The following is a 19995-nucleotide window of genomic DNA, read 5'->3' as shown; positions in this document are numbered from 1 at the left end:
GAATCATCAGGAACAGCGAGCATCAGAACATGATATTCATGAAATCGATCAATCAGACACATCGGACAATCAAGACATCGATCAATCAGAACATCGATTATCATTCAGACACATAAGATCATAAGAACATCGATCGATCAGGAACATCGATCAATCAGACACATCGATCAATCAGGAATATCGATCTATCATGAACATCGATTAATCATAAACATCGATCAATCAGGAACACCGATCAATCAGGAACATCGATCTATCATGAACATCGATCAATCATCGATCATCTTTAACGGACTGCTATTTATAAAAACACATCGTGGCAATGAAATTTCTATTTATACACACCAACAGATTCATTTGACCCAAGGAGACACATCTGTAAGACCTTTCGCTGCAACTTCTTTCTTTTCAAACGTTCATGAGGCGTCTCTGAATGTCGTCTGTAATAAAACAAAAGTTGAATAAGTTAAACCACAGGTGTTCGTCGAGACGCAAAAATAAAAATGATAAAAATATATTTACTAAATATATATGTATCTTTTTTATAATTTACTAAATATATATATGTATCTGTTTTATTTACTAAATATAAATATATAACTATAACAAACAGGTGTTCGGCGTGTTGATTGGTCCCTTCGCCAATAAAAAATATTCATTCATCGTTCATTGACGTTCCATTGTTTTGTTGAATAAAATAGTATACCCTCCAAACTTGGCGCCTTTTGATTGGATAATTGAACACCCGAAAGAAATCGAATTACCGATCCCAGACGGGAATAACACACAAATTTCCCCGTTACCCACTTGAAACAACATGCGCGTGCTGCGCTACGTTTGATTACCGATGTAATCCGATTACAAGGCACTTTAACTGTCAAATGATACATATTTAAATAAAGTAATAGAAACATATTCTCATAAAGGAAAAACAAAATATGTACTTGAAAGCTCGATAATTAATTCCAAATCAGGCCATGTCCAAATGGCCATCCCCCGCCAAATTGTTTGCTCATGAAAATGTATTATTAGTAACAGAATAAATCTATTTTAAGAGGTCTTTTGGTAATGAAAACTGATGGCTATAGTGATTACAAATTCGAAACCTATGTGAATACTGATGAATGAAAATAACAAAGGGCAATTACTGAAAAATAATGCAGGGTAGGTTATCATTCTTGTGTGCTGCATCCAATGGTAGGATACTACGTCATCGCGCACCTGCAAAATGCTCCCACTTGGACCATTTTTTCGTCGACTCGAAGGTAAAATACAATTTTATTATAAGAAAACGTAAGAGTATTAAAAAATCATGTAGCGCACCAAAGAATGGCTATAGTACTTGAGGTAATTGTAAAAAGAGTTTATAGATTCATTGCCTGGTTTAGGCCTGAAAACGGATAAGTGTTTTTTCTCTGAATGCTCCCACTCGACTTCTCCCCGAAACATATAAGAAATAGGTTGAAACCTTCTTGAAATTATTTTTTACGTACCGAATATCAAACCGAGCCATGTTTACACATTTTTCTATATTAGTTTCAATATTTTCTATTTCAAAAGTCAGTTTTTAAAAAGTTTTTTTATAAAAATGAAAATGCTCCCACTCGGACTCGATTTAGAGATGCTCCCACTCGGACCAAAATATATACATTTTGAAAGCACATTGCGGTTAAGCTTTTAGGATTATTCTCACTATTTTAACACCATTTTGTCAATAACTACTGTGTTGGCAACATTAACTTTTCCTTCTTTTACAGAGATCATTCTTTGATTCTGTAGAATGACGTTGTTTGGTAGGAACAAGGTGTCATGGCAAAGTTTCAACTGACAGGATCACTATACAAAAAGGTGCACTGCTTGTGTTGGATCCGAAGGGATAATTTCAAAATTATTACCTAACAACAAAGCTAGGACTATAAGACTTTAAAACGGACAGTTTGGATCTCAAGAATAAAGTTTGTTTTTGATGTTAAAAAATGGTGGTTTTATAAAGAAGCCATTATATCATTGTTTAGTACCAAACTGGATTAAGATTCTGGGTGGCTCGGGGTGCACATATAGAGGCCAGCATTTTATTCATAATTGCGACTAAATACTTGTTAATAATTTTAAAACCCCATTGATGTTGTTTTTTAAATTTTTGTTTTTTTTTAAAAAAACAAATGGACGTTTTTTGAACAAAAGAAGTCAATATCACGGTTTTTTAAATGTTATAAAAACAACATTTAAATTTTTTTTGAACGGTTAAAAATAAATGTATTTCCATACTAGACAAAAGATGCGTCACAATTTTTGACAACTTTTAATATGAAATTTTTCATGTGTACGATTTTTACCTAAATTTCAAAAATTTAAAAAAAAAATAAGAAAACAAGTCAAGTTTTTTCTTTTTCACAGTTTTTCCATATCTTGTAATTAAAATCATAATTATATTAGGTTTTTACCCATTTAAATTTATAATAATAAATATTATAATATAAATATATATATATTATATATATATATATATATATATATATATATATATATATATATATATATATATTAATAATTTATGGTACTAAAACAATTTTAAACATAAAGGAATATGTAAAATAAGTACTGCAAATGCTTGTCCACATTATATGTAATCATTATATATACATGTATGCATAATGCATTCATTTCTTATTGAAGAATTCAACTTACACTTAATAGAAAATATATTTCTTATTACCTCCCTTAATGAAATGTAAATTCGGTATTATCTTTACAAATAATGCTTTTCGGAACATACAATATTGAAAAATCTTCATTGGAGCATTACGTTCATGATATAAAACCATAAAAATGATTTCAGGATATTTAAATGACGTTAAAATAATAACAATAATACAAGAAGGATCACAGACAGCAAAATCCCCCCTCCCCGAAAAGGAGGAAGTACATTTCATAGGGGAAGTAACCCTTACATACGTGTAAAAATTCCAAGTAATGACACTCGTGAAAATTAATGAAATGTTATAGCCTATACATAATAAATCATTACAAAAAAACACTCCCATGAAGAAAAAAAAACAAAGAAAAAACAACAAAGAAGTATTAAGTGAACACTTCTGGTCCTTATGCTCTGCTATTCATTTCTATTAAACATGTTCAATATAAAGTTTCAAGTTTATATCTCAAATACCTTTATAGTGCTGCAAATTCATAGGGTAAAATGACATCGAAGTGGTCTATGTCAGCCAACAGCAAGTTTTATATACCAAATTGTTCGTCTGGGTCTGTAGTTTTCGGAATGAATATTCATTTGGTTCAAGTCCGATGCGTAGCTTAAAAATCCAAGATGGCGTCAAAGATGGCCGCCAAATCCCTAAATATTCTAGAATATTAATATTTGCTCATATCTGTTTCCGCTTTTGTATTTCAAGTGAAATTTTTGCACGGCTGATATCATTTAAAGCGTTTTATACGAAGAGATTTATTTTTTTTTGAGAAAACAGATTGCTTTTTGTTTTTTTTATACGTAAATAAGCAAAATAATGCTTAACATATGGATTTTTGCTATGATACTCTTGTCTTAGCTTAAACAGTGAAATATCTATTACTTATTTTGTTATTCCACTATTGTAATGTATTCATGAGAGTTATGCTTTAATGCATTTATATCATATCTTAAGAAATCTTTCTTTATAATTATGCAGTAAGACATATAAAATGAGATGCGGTACATTAAAATAGTTTTTCAATGTAAGGTTGTAACTGGCACTTATTTGTTCTATCAATTATTTCCCCAAATTTTGTGTTTCTGTCAAATTATAGCTTCTTTAGTGCAGTCCATGTAACGGATTAACATAATAAACCAGGAATATGATAATTTGCTTCTGGTTATTTAAATTAAATGAATTATTGTTTTATTGTTCAAATCGTACCCCACCCACTATGAATAAAAATCTAGAGAATTTCTGACCCCTCGATTATACTGATTATATGGAATGACAATATTTACTTAAGTTAATAAACATAAGGTGATTTTCAAAGTGTGGTGCTATTACAGGTATCCTGTCAGATCTAAAAATCTGTTCAAAAATGTGTTACCAATTCAATAAGCATGATTTTGTTGTAAGTTCACCTAAGGATTTGAAAAGTACAATGTATGCAAAACAACCTCTGTTCATTTATTTATATGTTACACACCTTTTTTGTCAAATGAAATGTAATTTATTTTGTTTAAAGTTTCTTAAATTGACAAAACAGTCATTTAAAAAGTTTGATATTTTTTCTACATGGATCATTACTCTGTTGACCGTCTGTTTCATGAAAGATGCATAGTAGTCGGATAAAACATAATGTTTATATGAAAATCGTTCAGCTTGGCATTATAATTGTGTTTGTGTTCTTTAAATTCCTTCTATTGTGGTTCTATTATCCTTTTTAAATAGTGTATAATAACCCTTTGGATAAATAGTGTATAATAACCCTTTGGATATGTTACCTGATTTTAAAGATTATATTTTGACCTTTGATCCCGTTTTAAAAATCCATTTTATTTAGTTTCGCCCATTGTTCTCTATTTCTTGTGGACAATATGTTGTATGTCGTGAAATTGCACGAACATTTTACATTGAAGATACCATGATCACTTTCGTATGAATACATCTATGGACGTGTCTTCACTTCCTTTAAGTGTACCAGTTTATGTAAAATTGAGAATTCTGCTTAAGCCGGTGCTAGGGGGTGTGGATGGTAACTTGCAATTACCACTACCGGTATGTTCCTATATGACGACATAGTGTAAATAAAATAAATCCCCGCCAAGTAAAATTCTAACAATTGTTATGGTTACATGAGACGAAATAAATAAAATACATACATAGTCGTGTAAATAGGTACAGCCTTAATTAACATAACCAAAGTACTCGGTGCCTTAAAGGAAGGCAGAGCAACAAGAACACCACTTACCAAGACAGAAGACAAAATTAAAACAATTAAAAACGCACAAAACGTCAAAAATGAAAATGTTGCAGACTCGGTTCATGAACGGCACTGTCGAGTGCAAACTACAGTACACCCCCTCCCCCCTCTAGCACCGAATTAAGCAGAATTCAACATTTAATCATGGTTATGGTGAACTTTTGGATTTAAAAACAACCGCAGACGCGCTTATAATGTGGTTATCATGGAACCTTCAATGTGACACGTTAGTGTCATTCCATAAAAAGCGGCGTATGGTCCCCAAGTACAAGAATGTGTGTGCCCTAAACAAGAAAACAATGAGCGGAACTAAATAAAATGGAATTTTGAAAGGGGATCAGAGGTTATGAAGCATGCATGCCACAGATAAGCTGTCATCTCCACATAAATCAGGCCTGCTTATACCTAGACGTAAAAGAGTTTTTAAAGTACAATTAAATTTTAAATATATCTGAATTACGACGACAGAAATATTTACGTAATTTATGATAGCGATAGCCTTGTTAAAGAAGTTTGCCAGTAATAAATGAATTGCGTTCATTAGAATCATCCACACGACAGTAGGCCCAGGCAAATCTAATTAACTTAGAAATATATATACCCAATATGAAGTTGCACATCGTTATTTAAAAAAACCGATTATCATAGATTTTAGTTATTATGTTATTGTTAATGATAGAAATGTTTAAATTTGAAAATATTAAAGTTTGTTCTATTCATTTTACGTTCACTTGGATAGATTTAAGATTTCACTTGATCAAATTTGATTATTCATGTTAAGGATATCATCTAGGTAGCGGTAAATGCTATTTAATGCAACGTATAGCTTCCGGTTGTGAAATAGTAGAGAGACTTAACATAAAATCCCTCTAGTAACAATATAAAAGTTAATATAAAGTAAACTAACATGTCATTGGCATAATGACTGTAAAAATCAGGAAAAGAGAAGATCCTTCGAAAGCAATTAAACAGGGCAAAGTTGACAATTTAAACTCAGTTTGATGTGGTCTGTTCATGAGAGACCATATCTCACGTCTCTGAGTACCGACTAAGTAGTATCCAATCCTCAACTATAAAAGTTATTTAGTTCCGCCCATTGTTTACTCGTTTAGGGCAAAAGCATTCTTTTACTTGGGGATCATACGCCGCTTTTCATGGAATGGCACTTCTGTGTCACATTGAACATGATGACCGCCGTATGAACACATCTGCGGATGTTTCTAAATTCAAACTTTCACCATGTTCGTGTTAAATGTTGAATTCTGTTTAAGCCGGTGCTAGGGGGCGTGGACGGTAACTTGCACTTTCCAGTACTGTCCATGAACAGGCTCAATCAAACCAAGCCTGCAACATTTTCAATTGTGTTGTGTTGGACCTTCTTTAGGGATTCTGTTTTTCTCTATTTTGCAATCAATGATCCCGAAGGACCAAGTCGTCCGGTTAGCTCAATAGGTAGAGCTTTGGACTGTGAATCGGGCAACCCGTGTTTGATTCCTGGACGGGGCAGGTCACTTTCGTTGTGATTGATCATGAAATAGTTTCTACGGTTATTCGCACTGTACCACTGCTCAGCTATGTACAGAAGTTTTAGTTCCATGCGAAAGTGAGGGCAACTAGTACTGGTAAACTGCTTGACAGCCTGTCAAGGAACGATCCGGTGGCTGAACTGTGTTCTGGTAAATTCAATATGGTTACTGCCTTGATCCGGATTGAAAACTACCGACACAAACAACGCCATCCCGAAGGACCTATTAATATAACACTAGACGGTACTAGACAGTGCATGTTACTCTACGCCACCCTAGCACATAGTATTACTATCAAGTACCCGCCAGGGAAAAGATTAGGTTTTTACGTCCAATTGAAAGCTCTTCTTAATTCCTCGCATGAAGTTAACAACAAACTTGAAACAAAATGCTCAAAATCATACACAGGAGCTGTCAGTAGGACAGCGTGCTCGACTATTCGTTCAGTGCTTGAAAGTAAAAGAATGGGACATAATATTGTAAAAAAGCTTGATACAGTTACCTCCTCTGTACACAGGTTGAGATTATGATGGTGAACAAGTGTGCAAGGTCTCAAAGCGATATATCGATGGATTTTTGAAATTATCTGAGGTGGTAACGTAAAATCAAAGGTGAAAAAAGGGACATAATTCTGTCAAAATGCTTGATAGATACCCTCAAGTGTTAAAGTGGAGGGCATGATGGTAAACAAGTGTGCAAATTTCAAAGCCATATGTCAATGGACTTTGAATATGGTACGCAAACTTAAACGCCGACACTTGGGCGACTAGGATAATTGTCCTTAATCGTCGAATAGTTGAACTAAAATAAAACTGCCCTCATAACATATATTTTCAATTCACTCAATATATATATATTTTATTCATAATTCAGATCCAGTCTAGCAGAAAATTCTCTTACTGAAAAACCTACCCATTTTAAATGTTCTAGCAAATTACATTTTACATTTTAATGTATATATTATATCCGTCATCAATAAAGACAAAACTCCAAATATGGTTCAATTGTAGATTATCATATGTTAAGCCAATGCCTTAAAACAAGAGCTGCATGTCAGACAGCACGCTCGAATATTTAAAATCAACAGCCTGCATAATAAAGAAATTCTCTTATTCATAAAGTAGTATAACTCTTTGAAATAAAAACATGTTAGAGGGAAGTAACCTACAATAATGATCTCAAAGATGTGTTTAGTTTCAAGTGCATTACCTCAATGGTTGTGGAGATAAATCTTGTCCGAGAAATTCTGTAAGTTAATAAATAGATATTATTATTTCCTAATAAATGCTTAGCTTATGGGTCTTGAACAGTGACCTACAAGTATAATCAAAATCACATTTGAAGACTAACAATGAATGTTTATGGCTAAGGAGAAACAAACTTGCAAACAAATCCTTAACAAAAGGCTAGCACAAGGTCAACGCAAATACCGAATTGCAGGTCAGTAAATTAGTTCCTTATTGTGTGCCTTAAACAAATAAAAGAGATATTTCAACATTTAGACACACATGCAGGGCATTTCCTATGAAAGGTAAGATGTCTCATCACCAACCAATGAAATGAAATTGTTATTTTTTTAAATATCACGATTATATATAAACCAAAAATATATTTTATTTAAAGTTGACTCCCCGTTCGTAATACCCCACCCACTTTGTATATGAATTTAGATCAATAAAACACATTTATGGCATAGTTCGCTTATTCTAACTTATTCTGAATATGTGTAGATATAGTTCTAAAGCTGTATTAAACGAAATCATGAATGTTATTCAGTTTAAACAGGAATAAAACTAATAAGTTACACATATTCAGAAAAGGACACCCAGTCTGCAACATATTTTTCTTCTTTCGTTAAAATTAGGCGATGAAAACTAGAAAAAAATCAATAAAGTCAAAATTTATAGCATGAGTAAGTTGAAAATAAGAAATTTTATGCAAAATTTCAATTGATTTACAAAACTGAAAAAGGAAATAAGCCAACGTAAATATACTAGAATATTTAGGGATTTGGCGGCCATCTTTGACGCCATCTTGGATATCTTAGCTTCGCATCGGGGTTGGGCCAAATGAATATCCATTCCAGAAACTACAGATCCAGACGAACATTTTGGTATATGAAACTTGCTGTTGGCTGACATAGACCACTAACCCCTCTAAATAGGCTAGTAAAATGGGCTGATTTGCAGCACTATTAGAGGTATGGTCCTTGCAAACTAATTATAGTGAATACAAAGAGCAATAACGCCAAAACTGGAAAGTTGTCATTCTTGTTTGCGGTATTTTACTTTATTGAAATCTATCCTCCAGTGAAGTTTCAGATGAATTGATCCTTTATGACACATTGTCCAAAAATTAACGCAAAAAATTGAACAAAAGACAATTACTTCAAAGAACTATTATTCTTGTGTGTTTCAAGAGTATTCCTCCTCACTGACATATATCCACAGTTGGTATCTAAAATATTTGTTCCAGCTATGCCGTGCCAAGATGTCCTGCCATGTGTTTCCTTACGTCGCAATGTGGTTTATACCTTTTCCCATACTGGTCACAAACACAAATACTTTCTGTAAAACAAAACGTTATTATATTCTTAAAATGTATAATCAATTTGTTTTTTATTTAAGCGACTCTATTAAACGAGGAATTGTTTCAACACAACCTTTTTTTCTTATTCTCAGGCCGATAACTAATCCTCTAAGAAGACATATTTACGAGACTGTTAAATGATTTAAATATTAGTATCGTATTTAAAAAATGCTGTTTCATTTAATTCTTACTGATTATATGAATATATGAACGTGAATATAAAGATATTTTGAACAAACAATAATATCTTAACACAGCAATGTGCTTTCAAAATTTGTATATATTTAGGTCCGAGTGGGAGCATCTCTGAAGTTGAGTCCGAGTGGGAGCATTTTCCATTTTTATAAAAAGAATTAAGAAAAACTGACTTTTGAATAGAAATATTTGAAACTAATATAGAATAATGGGTATACATGACTCGGTTTATATTCCATTACGTTAAAAATAATTTTAAAGAAGGTTTTCAACCTTATTTCATATATGTTTCGGGAGAAGTCCGAGTGGGAGCATTCAGAGAAAAACACTTATCCCGTTTTCAGGCCTAAACCAGGCAATAAATCTATAAACTTTTTTTACAATTATCTCAAGTACTATAGTCATTCTTTGGTGCGCTACATGATTTTTTAATACTCTTACGTTTTCTTATAATTAAATTGTATTTTACCTTCGAGTCGACGAAAAAATGTTCCAAGTGGGAGCATTCAGCAGGTGCGCGATGACGTAGTATCCTACCATTGGCATCCCTCCTCAGTAAAATCTATCCACCTATGAAGTTTCAAGTTGATACCGCAAATACTTTTTGAGAAAAAAATTGAATTGAAAAATTAAGTATGAAAATTAACAAAGGGCAATAACTCAAAAATTATAAAAGGTAGAGTTATCATTCTTGTGCAGTGCACACCTCCTGAGTGAGATCTATACACCTATGAAGTTTCATTTTGATATCTCAAAGGCTTTTTGAGTTATGCTCTGGACAAAAATTAATTTTGAAAAATAACAAAGGGCAATAACTCAAAAATCATGCAGGGTAGAGTTATCATTCTTAAGCACTGCACTCCTCCTCAATGAGATCCATCCACCTTTGAAGTTTCAAGTTGATACCTCAAATACTTTTTGAGATAAGCTCTGGACAAAATAGCATAAAAAAACAAAGGGCAATAACTCAAAAATTGTATAGGGAAGAGTTATCATTCTTGCGCACAACATTCCTCCTCAATAAGGTCTATCCACCTATGATATTTCATGTTGATATCTCAAACACTTTTTGAGTTATGCTCCACTCAGGTGAAAAATTAGGTTTGAAAAATAACAAAGGGCAATAACTCAAAAAGTATGAAAGGTAGAGTTATCATTCATGTGCACTGCACATCTCCTGAGTGAGATCTATGCACATATGAAGTTTCATATTAATATCTCATAGGCTTTTGGAGTTATGCTCTGGACAAAAATGAATTTTGAAAAATAACAAAGGGCAATAACTCAAAAATCATGCAAGGTAGAGTTATCATTCTTGTGCACTGCACTCCTCCTCAATGAGGTCTATCCACATATAACATTCCTCCTCAATAAGATCTATCCACCTATGACATTTCATGTTGATATCTCAAACACTTTTTGAGTTATGCTCCACTCAGGTGAAAAATTAGGTATGAAAAATAACAAAGGGCAATAACTCAAAAATTATGAAAGGTAGAGTTATCATTCATGTGCACTGCACACCTCCTGAGTGAGATCTATGCACCAATGAAGTTTCATGTTAATATCTCATAGGCTTTTGGAGTTATGCTCTGGACAAAAATCAATTTTGAAAAATAACAAAGGGCAATAATTCAAAAATCATGCAAGGTAGAGTTATCATTCTTGTGCACTGCACACCTCCTCAATAAGGTCTATCCACATATAACATTCCTCCTCAATAAGATCTATCCACCTATGACATTTCATGTTGATATCTCAAACACTTTTTGAGTTATGCTCCACTCAGGTGAAAAATTAGGTATGAAAAATAACAAAGGGCAATAACTCAAAAATTATGAAAGGTAGAGTTATCATTCATGTGCACTGCACACCTCCTGAGTGAGATCTATGCACCTATGAAGTTTCATGTTAATATCTCATAGGCTTTTGGAGTTATGCTCTGGACAAAAATCAATTTTGAAAAATAACAAAGGGCAATAACTCAAAAATCATGCAAGGTAGAGTTATCATTCTTGTGCACTGCACTCCTCCTCAATGAGGTCTATCCACCTATGAAGTTTCAAGTTGATAACTCAAATACTTAGAGATATGCTCCGGACAAAAATGTCGGACGGAAGGACGGACGGACGGGAGGACGGAAGGTCGGACGGACGGACGGACGGACGGAGACTATTTCTATATCCTCCGCCGAAAATTTTCGGCGGGGGATAAAAAGTGCGTTCAACAGACTACTCCTTTTCTCTTCTTTACATTCGTTAGGTTCGAAAGAACATACGTCATGTATTTATGTGACGTCATGTTGTGGTGAAGGGGTACCCTAAAGGGAATCTTATTTCGACGTTTCATAAGAAGTAGCAATGATTTATATCAAAATCGACTAAACTCGGCAGGGGAAGGGTAATAAAATTATTATTTTGGTTTTGGAGTGATATGTGTGGATATATTACCTGCCAAGATAAAATATCACCTTCGCCTAACGGCTCGGGTGATATAAAATCTTGACAGGTAATATATCCACATATATCACTCCAAAACCAAAATAACATATAATATTATGCTTAGATATGAAAGTGGGTGGAGTCAAAACTCATATTTATTTTAAGGGACTTCTTTCGCCATTTTGTTTGAAAAATCTGATAAATACAAAACAACTTTTTGTTGAATTTCGTTTCGAAAACTATCTAGAATGAGAGAAAATGGTCTAACTAAGAAAATTAATCCGAACACCAATATCTTTAATTCAGTCATTAACGCTGTACTGTACAGACGTTTTTATAGTTGTTTACGTGACGTCACAATGTAGCGACAAATATCGCGTTCAAAACAAGACAATAATTATGTTACTGCAGGCTGTACAATTTCAGTTGCATAGCATGCAAGGGGGGTCGTAACTTCGTAACCATTTTTATCACATTAACCGCGGCGCAGGAGTTCAATAAAGCCATTTAATAGAAGCGATATTACACTAGTGTAATAGCACTTTGGCGTGACGTTATTTGCGCTATATATAAACATAGCGTTAAAGCGCGTTCATGTTAAGCGTTACACTATAGGCGCGTCCTTGAAATATTACTAATTTTAACAGTTTACTGTTTTTATCACACACCCGTGCCGATTTTGCGACTCCGTAAATATGGTATTGCACGGCCGTGCATATATTTTGACGTGACGTCATTAGCGTTATACAAACATAGTGTAAAGACGCGCTAAATGTTAACGTTATACTATAGGCGCGTCGATGAAAAATGACTCTTATTTCACTTTAACAGTCTTTATTTTGGGTATGTGATAAATAGAATATCTTCGCCAGAGGCTCGCATAATATAATTTTATTCAACTCGTGCAATAAATTCAGTATTAAACTTACACTCATTCAATATCCTCTATTTATTTTATATATGTGATAAATAGAATATTTTATTTAATTTTACCCATGAAACATGGTGCTATATCAGTCAAATATATTTCATATTTTTTTAAAAATAAATATGAAATATAAATATGAAAGTGGGCGGAGTCAAAACTCATATTTATTTTAAGGGACTTCTTTCGCCATATTATTTAGATCTAAATACAAAAAAAACAATTTTTTGTTGAATTTTGTTTTGAAAACTATCTAGAATGATAGAAAATGGTCTAACTAAGAAAATAAATCCGAACACCAATATCTTTAATTCAGTCATTAACGCTGTACAGACGTTTAAATAGTTGTTTACGTGACGTCACAATGTAGCGCTAAATATCGCCAATTATTATATTATTGCGCGCTGTACAATTGCAGTTGCGTAGCAAGGGGCTTCGTTACCAGTATTCTTTGATAATGAAATAAAATAAAAAGGGTATTTTTTCGTTTTTCGTGAAATATGGTATATATTTTCACTCAACATGATAAAATGCCACATATTTTCTCTCGCCGTCCCGGCTCATGAAAATATGTGGCATTTTATCATGTTTCGCGAAAATATATTCCATATTTCACTCAAACGAAAAAATATCCTCTTAATATCAGTCAAATATATTTCATATTTTTTTAAAAATAAATATGAAATATAGATATGAAAGTGGGCGGAGTCAAAACTAATGAATTTATTTTAAGGGAATTTTTTTGCCATTTTGTTTTAAAAATCTAATAAATAAAAACAACTTTTTGTTGAATTTTGTTTTGAAAACTATCTAGAATGATAGAAAATGGTCTAACTAAGAATATAAATCCGAACACCAATATCTTTTATTTATTCATTATCGCTGAATTTCTTTAAACTCGGCATGTTATTAGAATATGATAACATAAACATTTTAAGCGAGAAAAGAAATTGGGGTCACCGTTCTCGTTTTGGAGTTATCTGCCCCTGAATCGTTTTGATGCGACAAAATTAACCACTCAGGCCTACGGCCTTCGTTGTCAATTCCTACGCATCAAAACTCCAAACCGGTGTTAAATAGCCGATATACACCTCTCAGGCCGATGTTATTTCTTAAATAAACTAATACGATAATGAATAGCGCAGGTTCAATTCTTCATTTATCATTGAATCTACTTAGTAAAAGGTGTGTACAGTGAAAAAAAAATTGAGTCGATAACAATTTGATAGCTGTAAAAGTTAATATTTTATCATGATATAGTAATTACATTAGAAAAAAAACCGTTTTTATTAATTTTTTGTGTCTTGATAAATGTAATGAATAAAATATACACAATCAGACACTTTGTACGTAACCATAGATAGAGCTATCTAATTGGCGACATGACTACCTCCTATACGACAGAGATGTCTTCTAGGACAAATATCCTATATTTTCTTTATTAACTAATGTTTTGGTCTGATTTCTTCTTATTTCATTTCTAGTTTTAATCTGAATCGATGAAAATTGGAGGAAAAATATGAAATGTCCATTTCAACGCTAAAACTGGGAAACACCGCCACAACTACATTTCAAACACAATTATAACAACTTAATGTTGTCTGGAAATTTTAATAAAATCTACATGGCATGTCATCTTCCTAATTTCGATATTTGGTATCGAGTTTACAAATTACCTGACAGGATTTCCAACGCGGCAAGATATTTTTTATTTAATCGAACTGGAAAAAAGAATAGCCGCATACGGCTGCGAAGACATTACTCTTTATCCCTCATCAAGATTATTTCCACGAAATTGTTAACTTTTCAAGATCATTCGTGAAAATGTTGTCTTGACCACCGTTTTGAGCGAGATTTTGGCTTAATGTCGACTCTCATTAGTACAACAATGCATATTTTACCGTATAATTTCGACTTCGGCAAGTGACATTTACTAAACTTCTGGTGCTATAGAAAATTAAAATAAGCTGATTTAATGTGATTCAAGCCGTTTTTATGAGGTAACCCCGATGTATGTGAATAATGCTTCGCGGTAACGCCAGAAAATGTTTTTTATTTCATATGGCACTGAACTGTAACACAGGTTTAACGCCTCTTTTCGGCGAATATAATCAAGTTACATTGTACTTGCGACCTAGTCAATGTATTTTCTTTGTAACTTATTTAGAAATATATAATAATCAGATTTTGACAAACTTGACAATTGTTTCCTGAAATAAATTATTATTTGCAAACATGTTGTCCACGTCTAATCTTGTTAGAAAATAAGAACAATAAACTTCCATTGCAAATAAACTCAATATAAAAATAATAGAAAACAATCAAGAGAAGAAGTGTTTGTATATTTTATGCCTGAAATAAAGCACATGTAAAGCTTGAAAGTCTCCATATGTCCTTTATTGTGTTGGCGTGATGTTAAACCCAACCAAAACAAATATTTGGCTGTAGCACATTGCCTGGTGAACTTCTGTTAAATGGATTATTTATTTAATTTATTTTGTTCTCTTATATAAGGAATTGACTTATATTCAAACGATATTTTACTTAGAAACTTTAATGCCCAAAACTTGTAAAAGCATAACCTTACTGTCCTCTGCTAAAGTAAAATAAATCATAACCCTTGGGGTAAAGATTTACCCTTCTCTTGGGGTTTCTTACTATATTAGGAAAAACATATGAATCTACCGTAAAAACTTATGCTAGGCATTACTATAGACGTTTACAAAACTTACAGGACTAATGACCATAAAAAGGCCAAGAGTACAGAGACACGTCACATCCATACAGAGTGACCATTTGCTCAATCAGGTAGCTCATTTGTACAAATACATTAAATATCAAATACCAATCTTTCAGACTTTGAATGAACTGTTCCAAGTTCACAACTGAGCAAAACCATTCATAAATTTACCAGGTAAAGGGTGACAAAGACTAAAGATAGGTTGAATATATTTGGGTTTCTTAACTCAATGTACATGTATATGGTGAGCTACAAGAGATGTGTTTGTGGAAGATTTCATCTATCTATGACATGAAGGTTCACTTCCTTGTGTTTACTTTGTCAAATAATTAATAATTAAAGAGTGAGAACAATGAAAAATTCTTTATTTTAACAAAGCCCATTTTCATAACTACCATCTCAATAGGTTTTGAGAAATTGATACCCCGTTGCTACCACGTTGTTTCTATGAGAAAGACATTTTTCACGTATTGCCTCGTACTCACTTCAAAGATTAATTATGTTACGAAGCTTATAGCTGTGTGGTTTCAGGGACGGGTTCGAGACTGTGTCTTTATTTTCTACGCAATCAATCTAAAATAAATTCTGTATAAAAAATTTTAGTTTCCCCAAAAAAATTTATTAAAAAATTGCTGATACTCACCGATTAATGGCGTTAAACCTGTGTAACAGTTCAATACAATATATGAAAAAAATCACATTTTCCGGCGTTACCGTGAAGCACTATTCACGTACATCGGCGTTACCTTATAAAAATGGCTGGCTTGAATACCATTTTATCAGCTTATTTTCTATATCACCAGAAGTTTAGTAAATGTCACTTGCCTACCGAAAATCGAAATTAGACGGTAAAATATGCACTGTTGTACTAATAAGTGTCGACAAAACGCCAAAATCTCGCTCAAAACGGTGGTCAAGCCATCATTTTCACGAATGATCTTGAAAAGTAAACAATTTCGTGGAAATAATCTTAATGAGGGATAAAGAGTAATGTCTTCGCAGCCGTATGCGACATATTCATTTTTTTCAGTTCGGTTAAATAAAAAATATTTTGGCCAGTTTACTTACCGAAATCCTGTCAGGTATCCGCTATTTATTGCACAATTCTGCGTTACTTATTGCACGAATCGTGCGTTATTTTCACATTCCGGCGTTGCTGGATATACACGGTGGTATATCTCCGAAAGAGGTAGCTTTATCGGTTACCATCGTGTTTTATACAGGTTGCATTACCTCGGAAGTAGTCCCGGTAATAGTGTTTCCATTTCCCGCCATAATTCTGGATACTGTCTCTTAAATTGGCTTTGGTCACAGGTTATCTCTATTTCACCACTGAAGACAATAAAAAAGATTTTGAAGAATAGTTACACAATCGTAGAGATACCGTGTTAGAAATAACTAGAACTGTTATAGATGTGGCAAACATGTCCCCGCACACAACTTATAGTGTATAGTGTATTTATTTTGCCTTACAGTCTAGGAAAACTAATTAAACTCATTAGATTGTTTGAACCAGCTATCTCTTTTTATAAGGCCATCAATCAATTCAATTTTCTTGTACGGAAGATGGCCAACGCATTGGAAGCGATTATCGGTTAAATAAGGAAAAAACAGCATACCGTATTTAAAACATACAAATTGTTTGGAATTTATAATCATTTTAACTGGAATTTATTTAAGAAATTTGACCCACTAGGTGGCAACCATCACACATTGTTTAGCAAAATGTATATACATATATATATATATATATATATATATATATATATATATATATATATATAGAACTAAATTATTGTTCTGTTGTGTTATAATACCACTTACTTTTGGAATATAGAACTAAAGTTTTTGTTCTGTCGTGTTATAATATCACTTTTAGAATATAGATCTTAAGTTAAAGTAATGTTGTGCTATAATATCACTTTTAGAATAAATTTATTGTTCTGTCGTGTTATAATACCTCTTTTAGTATATAGATCTAAAGTTAAAGTTATGTCGTGTTATAAGTTAAGTGATAGGTCTGTCGTGTTATAAAATCACTTCTAAAGTTATTGTTCTGTCGTGTTATAATATTACTTTTAGAATATAAATATAAAGTTATTGTTCTGTCGTGATATAATACCACTTTTAGAATATAGATCTTAAAGTGATACCTTACCACTTTTGAAATATATGTCTAAAGTTCTTGTTCTGTCGTGATACATTACCACTTTTTGAATATAGATCTAAAGTTATTGTTCTGCCGTGATATAATATCTCTTTTGGAATATAGATCTGAAGTTGTTGTTGTGTCGTGTTAAAATATCACTTTTATAATATAGATCTAAAATTATGTTGTGCTATAATATCACTTTTAGAATAGAGTTATTGTTCTGTCGTGTTATAATACCTCTTTTACAATATAGATCTTAAGTTAAAGTTCTGTCGTGTTATAATATCACTTTAAGAAAATAGATATAAAGTTATAGTTATGTCGTGTTATCATACCACTTTTAGAATATAGATCTTAAAGTGATACATGACCACTTTTGAAATATATGTCTAAAGTTGTTGTTCTGTCGTGATACATAGTAGTATAGGGGCCTCTTTAGCGTCACGACTGCACATGCGCGGCGGCCATTTTGTTTTCGATTATTAGTAACTCATTTGCATAGAAGAAATGACCTCACTACACATGCGCGGCGGCCATTATGTTTTCTATAATTAGTAACTCATTTGCATAGAAGAAATGACCTTACTACACATGCGCGGCGGCCGTGTTGAATAACAGACGCGCGGCGGTAATTTTGCATTCTATATTAAGAATGACATCATCACGTTATAAATAGAAATAAAAATATCTCCCGGAAGTATACGGAGCTGACTCGTATACACGATCTTAGGGCTTGAATCGCGGACATTGAAGGTCAGGTCCTCGGCCCTAGACGGGGAGATAACCACCATTATTATAACTACAGATAACCTTTGTATAAATACGTGCTTAACTACACATATTAATTAATAAAATCATTGTTCGAATAAAGTAGAATCTCTTTAAAAAAAATGCAAACGGCTTGATTATATTTTTAATATGTTTATAATAAATTCTTATTAATACATTCAAAAAAAAAATACTTGTTGACTCCTAGGCGACCCGAATCCAAATGACTGCATAAGTGTATACTCACTTAATGCGCATGCTCGGAGCTATGACTTTATTGGCTATATTTAGATTTGGTCACGAGTGCACCGAACGTGATCATAGTCACATAGTCGAGCGTCTATTTATTTAAGAGCGGATGCATTAACAATAACCTATTTAACTGTTAAAGTTAATCCCCTTAAAGTCGCCACAATGTCTGGCGTGTGTTTATTTAGGGACGGATACACTAACAATGGCCTATTGAAATGTTTAAGTTAATCCCTTGGTCTGGCGTATGTTTATTTAGGGACGGATATGCGGACAATGCTCCATTCAATTGTCAAAGTTTATCCGTCTAAAGTAAAAGCGGGTTAACAATAAGCTATTGAAGTGTCAGTTTACCACTGGGACATAATTTTAAACTCATTTTGGAAATGAAATGCCCGCATGTTTTGAAAACTGATCATCACAAATGTGCAAAATTATAAAAAAAACTATTATTAATGGTAACTAAAACCGAACAAAAATACAATAGAAAAAGCGTTTTTCGTCTTTTGTGCAACATTTTACGATATACATTTTTATTTTTTTGCATCAAATGATAGACCTGACAGAATGCTTCAAAATAAACGCTAGGTTCTGGATTCGATTTTTAGCCGTTTTCGAGTTATGGCCCATTAGCGGTTTTTAAACAATTTTTTTTAAAATTCATAAAACCCTTTGATTTATATGCCGTTTGAAAGATCTCTGCCAGTAGATACAGAAAATGTATTATTATATGAATATATCTTTAACTGTTTCTGAGATAGGAGAGTTTCAATATGGCAGACAAAATCATTCATGCGGAAAAACGCGCATAACTTTTTCGCTTATGAACGAAACATAATCATGTTTGGTATCAAATTGAAGGTCTTGACGAGTACATTCAGACGCTGACGATAGAAAAGTTCATACTGGAAGTCAAAATCACTCATGCGTAAAAAATATCAATCAATTACATTTACATGGGATCATTATACATAACAAGGCAATATTTTTCTTTATAACCTTTTATTGGTTTATTATCCTTCACTCGTGTTTGTATTTGAAATCACAAATCTTCCGTTTTGTTTACGAATTTCATCAGCCGCACACACTGTCACTAGGTATCTTTTCAATATATTTTCTAGCTGGTAATTATCCATTTTAAAAAGTGAAGCGAGTCCAGTCAATATCCGTTTTACGCTTCTTAGGCGCTGACGTTTCTTTATTTGAATCACGTAATCGTTTTACTTCCGACTTTGTCATTTCAACCGCTTGTGCCACGGGGCTTACCATATTGACCACAGGGCGTTGTGCATTTTGAAGCTTCTCTTCCGTTTCTTTAAGCTTTTTCTCCGTTTCTTTGAGCTTCGTTTCTAGTGTCACGAGCCTTCTACGCGAATTACCGCTACCGATAATGTAACGGCCTCTATGATCGGGTGTCACGTAACCGTCCCTCAAAGCGTTATAATGCTGATACCATT

General features: G+C 33.0%; 1 protein-coding gene across 5 annotated transcripts in view; it reads right to left on the bottom strand.

The window, feature by feature from the left end:
- Positions 1-318: 318 nt before the first annotated feature.
- Positions 319-19995, bottom strand: part of LOC132741585 (cAMP-dependent protein kinase type II-alpha regulatory subunit-like) — a 90029-nt gene continuing 70352 nt past the window's right edge. For all 5 annotated transcript variants that reach the window (XM_060729785.1, XM_060729786.1, XM_060729787.1 and 2 more), the window contains 2 exons: positions 16603-16701; positions 319-440 (listed from right to left, as the gene is read on the bottom strand). In XM_060729785.1, coding sequence (XP_060585768.1) covers positions 332-440; positions 16603-16701 — 208 coding nt within the window. In that variant the 3' untranslated portion in view covers positions 319-331. The remainder of the gene's footprint in view (positions 441-16602; positions 16702-19995) is intronic.

Source organism: Ruditapes philippinarum, unplaced genomic scaffold (assembly GCF_026571515.1).
Source record: "Ruditapes philippinarum isolate M1 unplaced genomic scaffold, ASM2657151v2 ctg5425_1_1_1_1, whole genome shotgun sequence".
NCBI classification, from domain to species: domain Eukaryota; kingdom Metazoa; phylum Mollusca; class Bivalvia; order Venerida; family Veneridae; genus Ruditapes; species Ruditapes philippinarum.
Note: the sequence above shows the minus strand (reverse complement) of the source record. Positions and strands in the feature narration are given on the sequence as shown.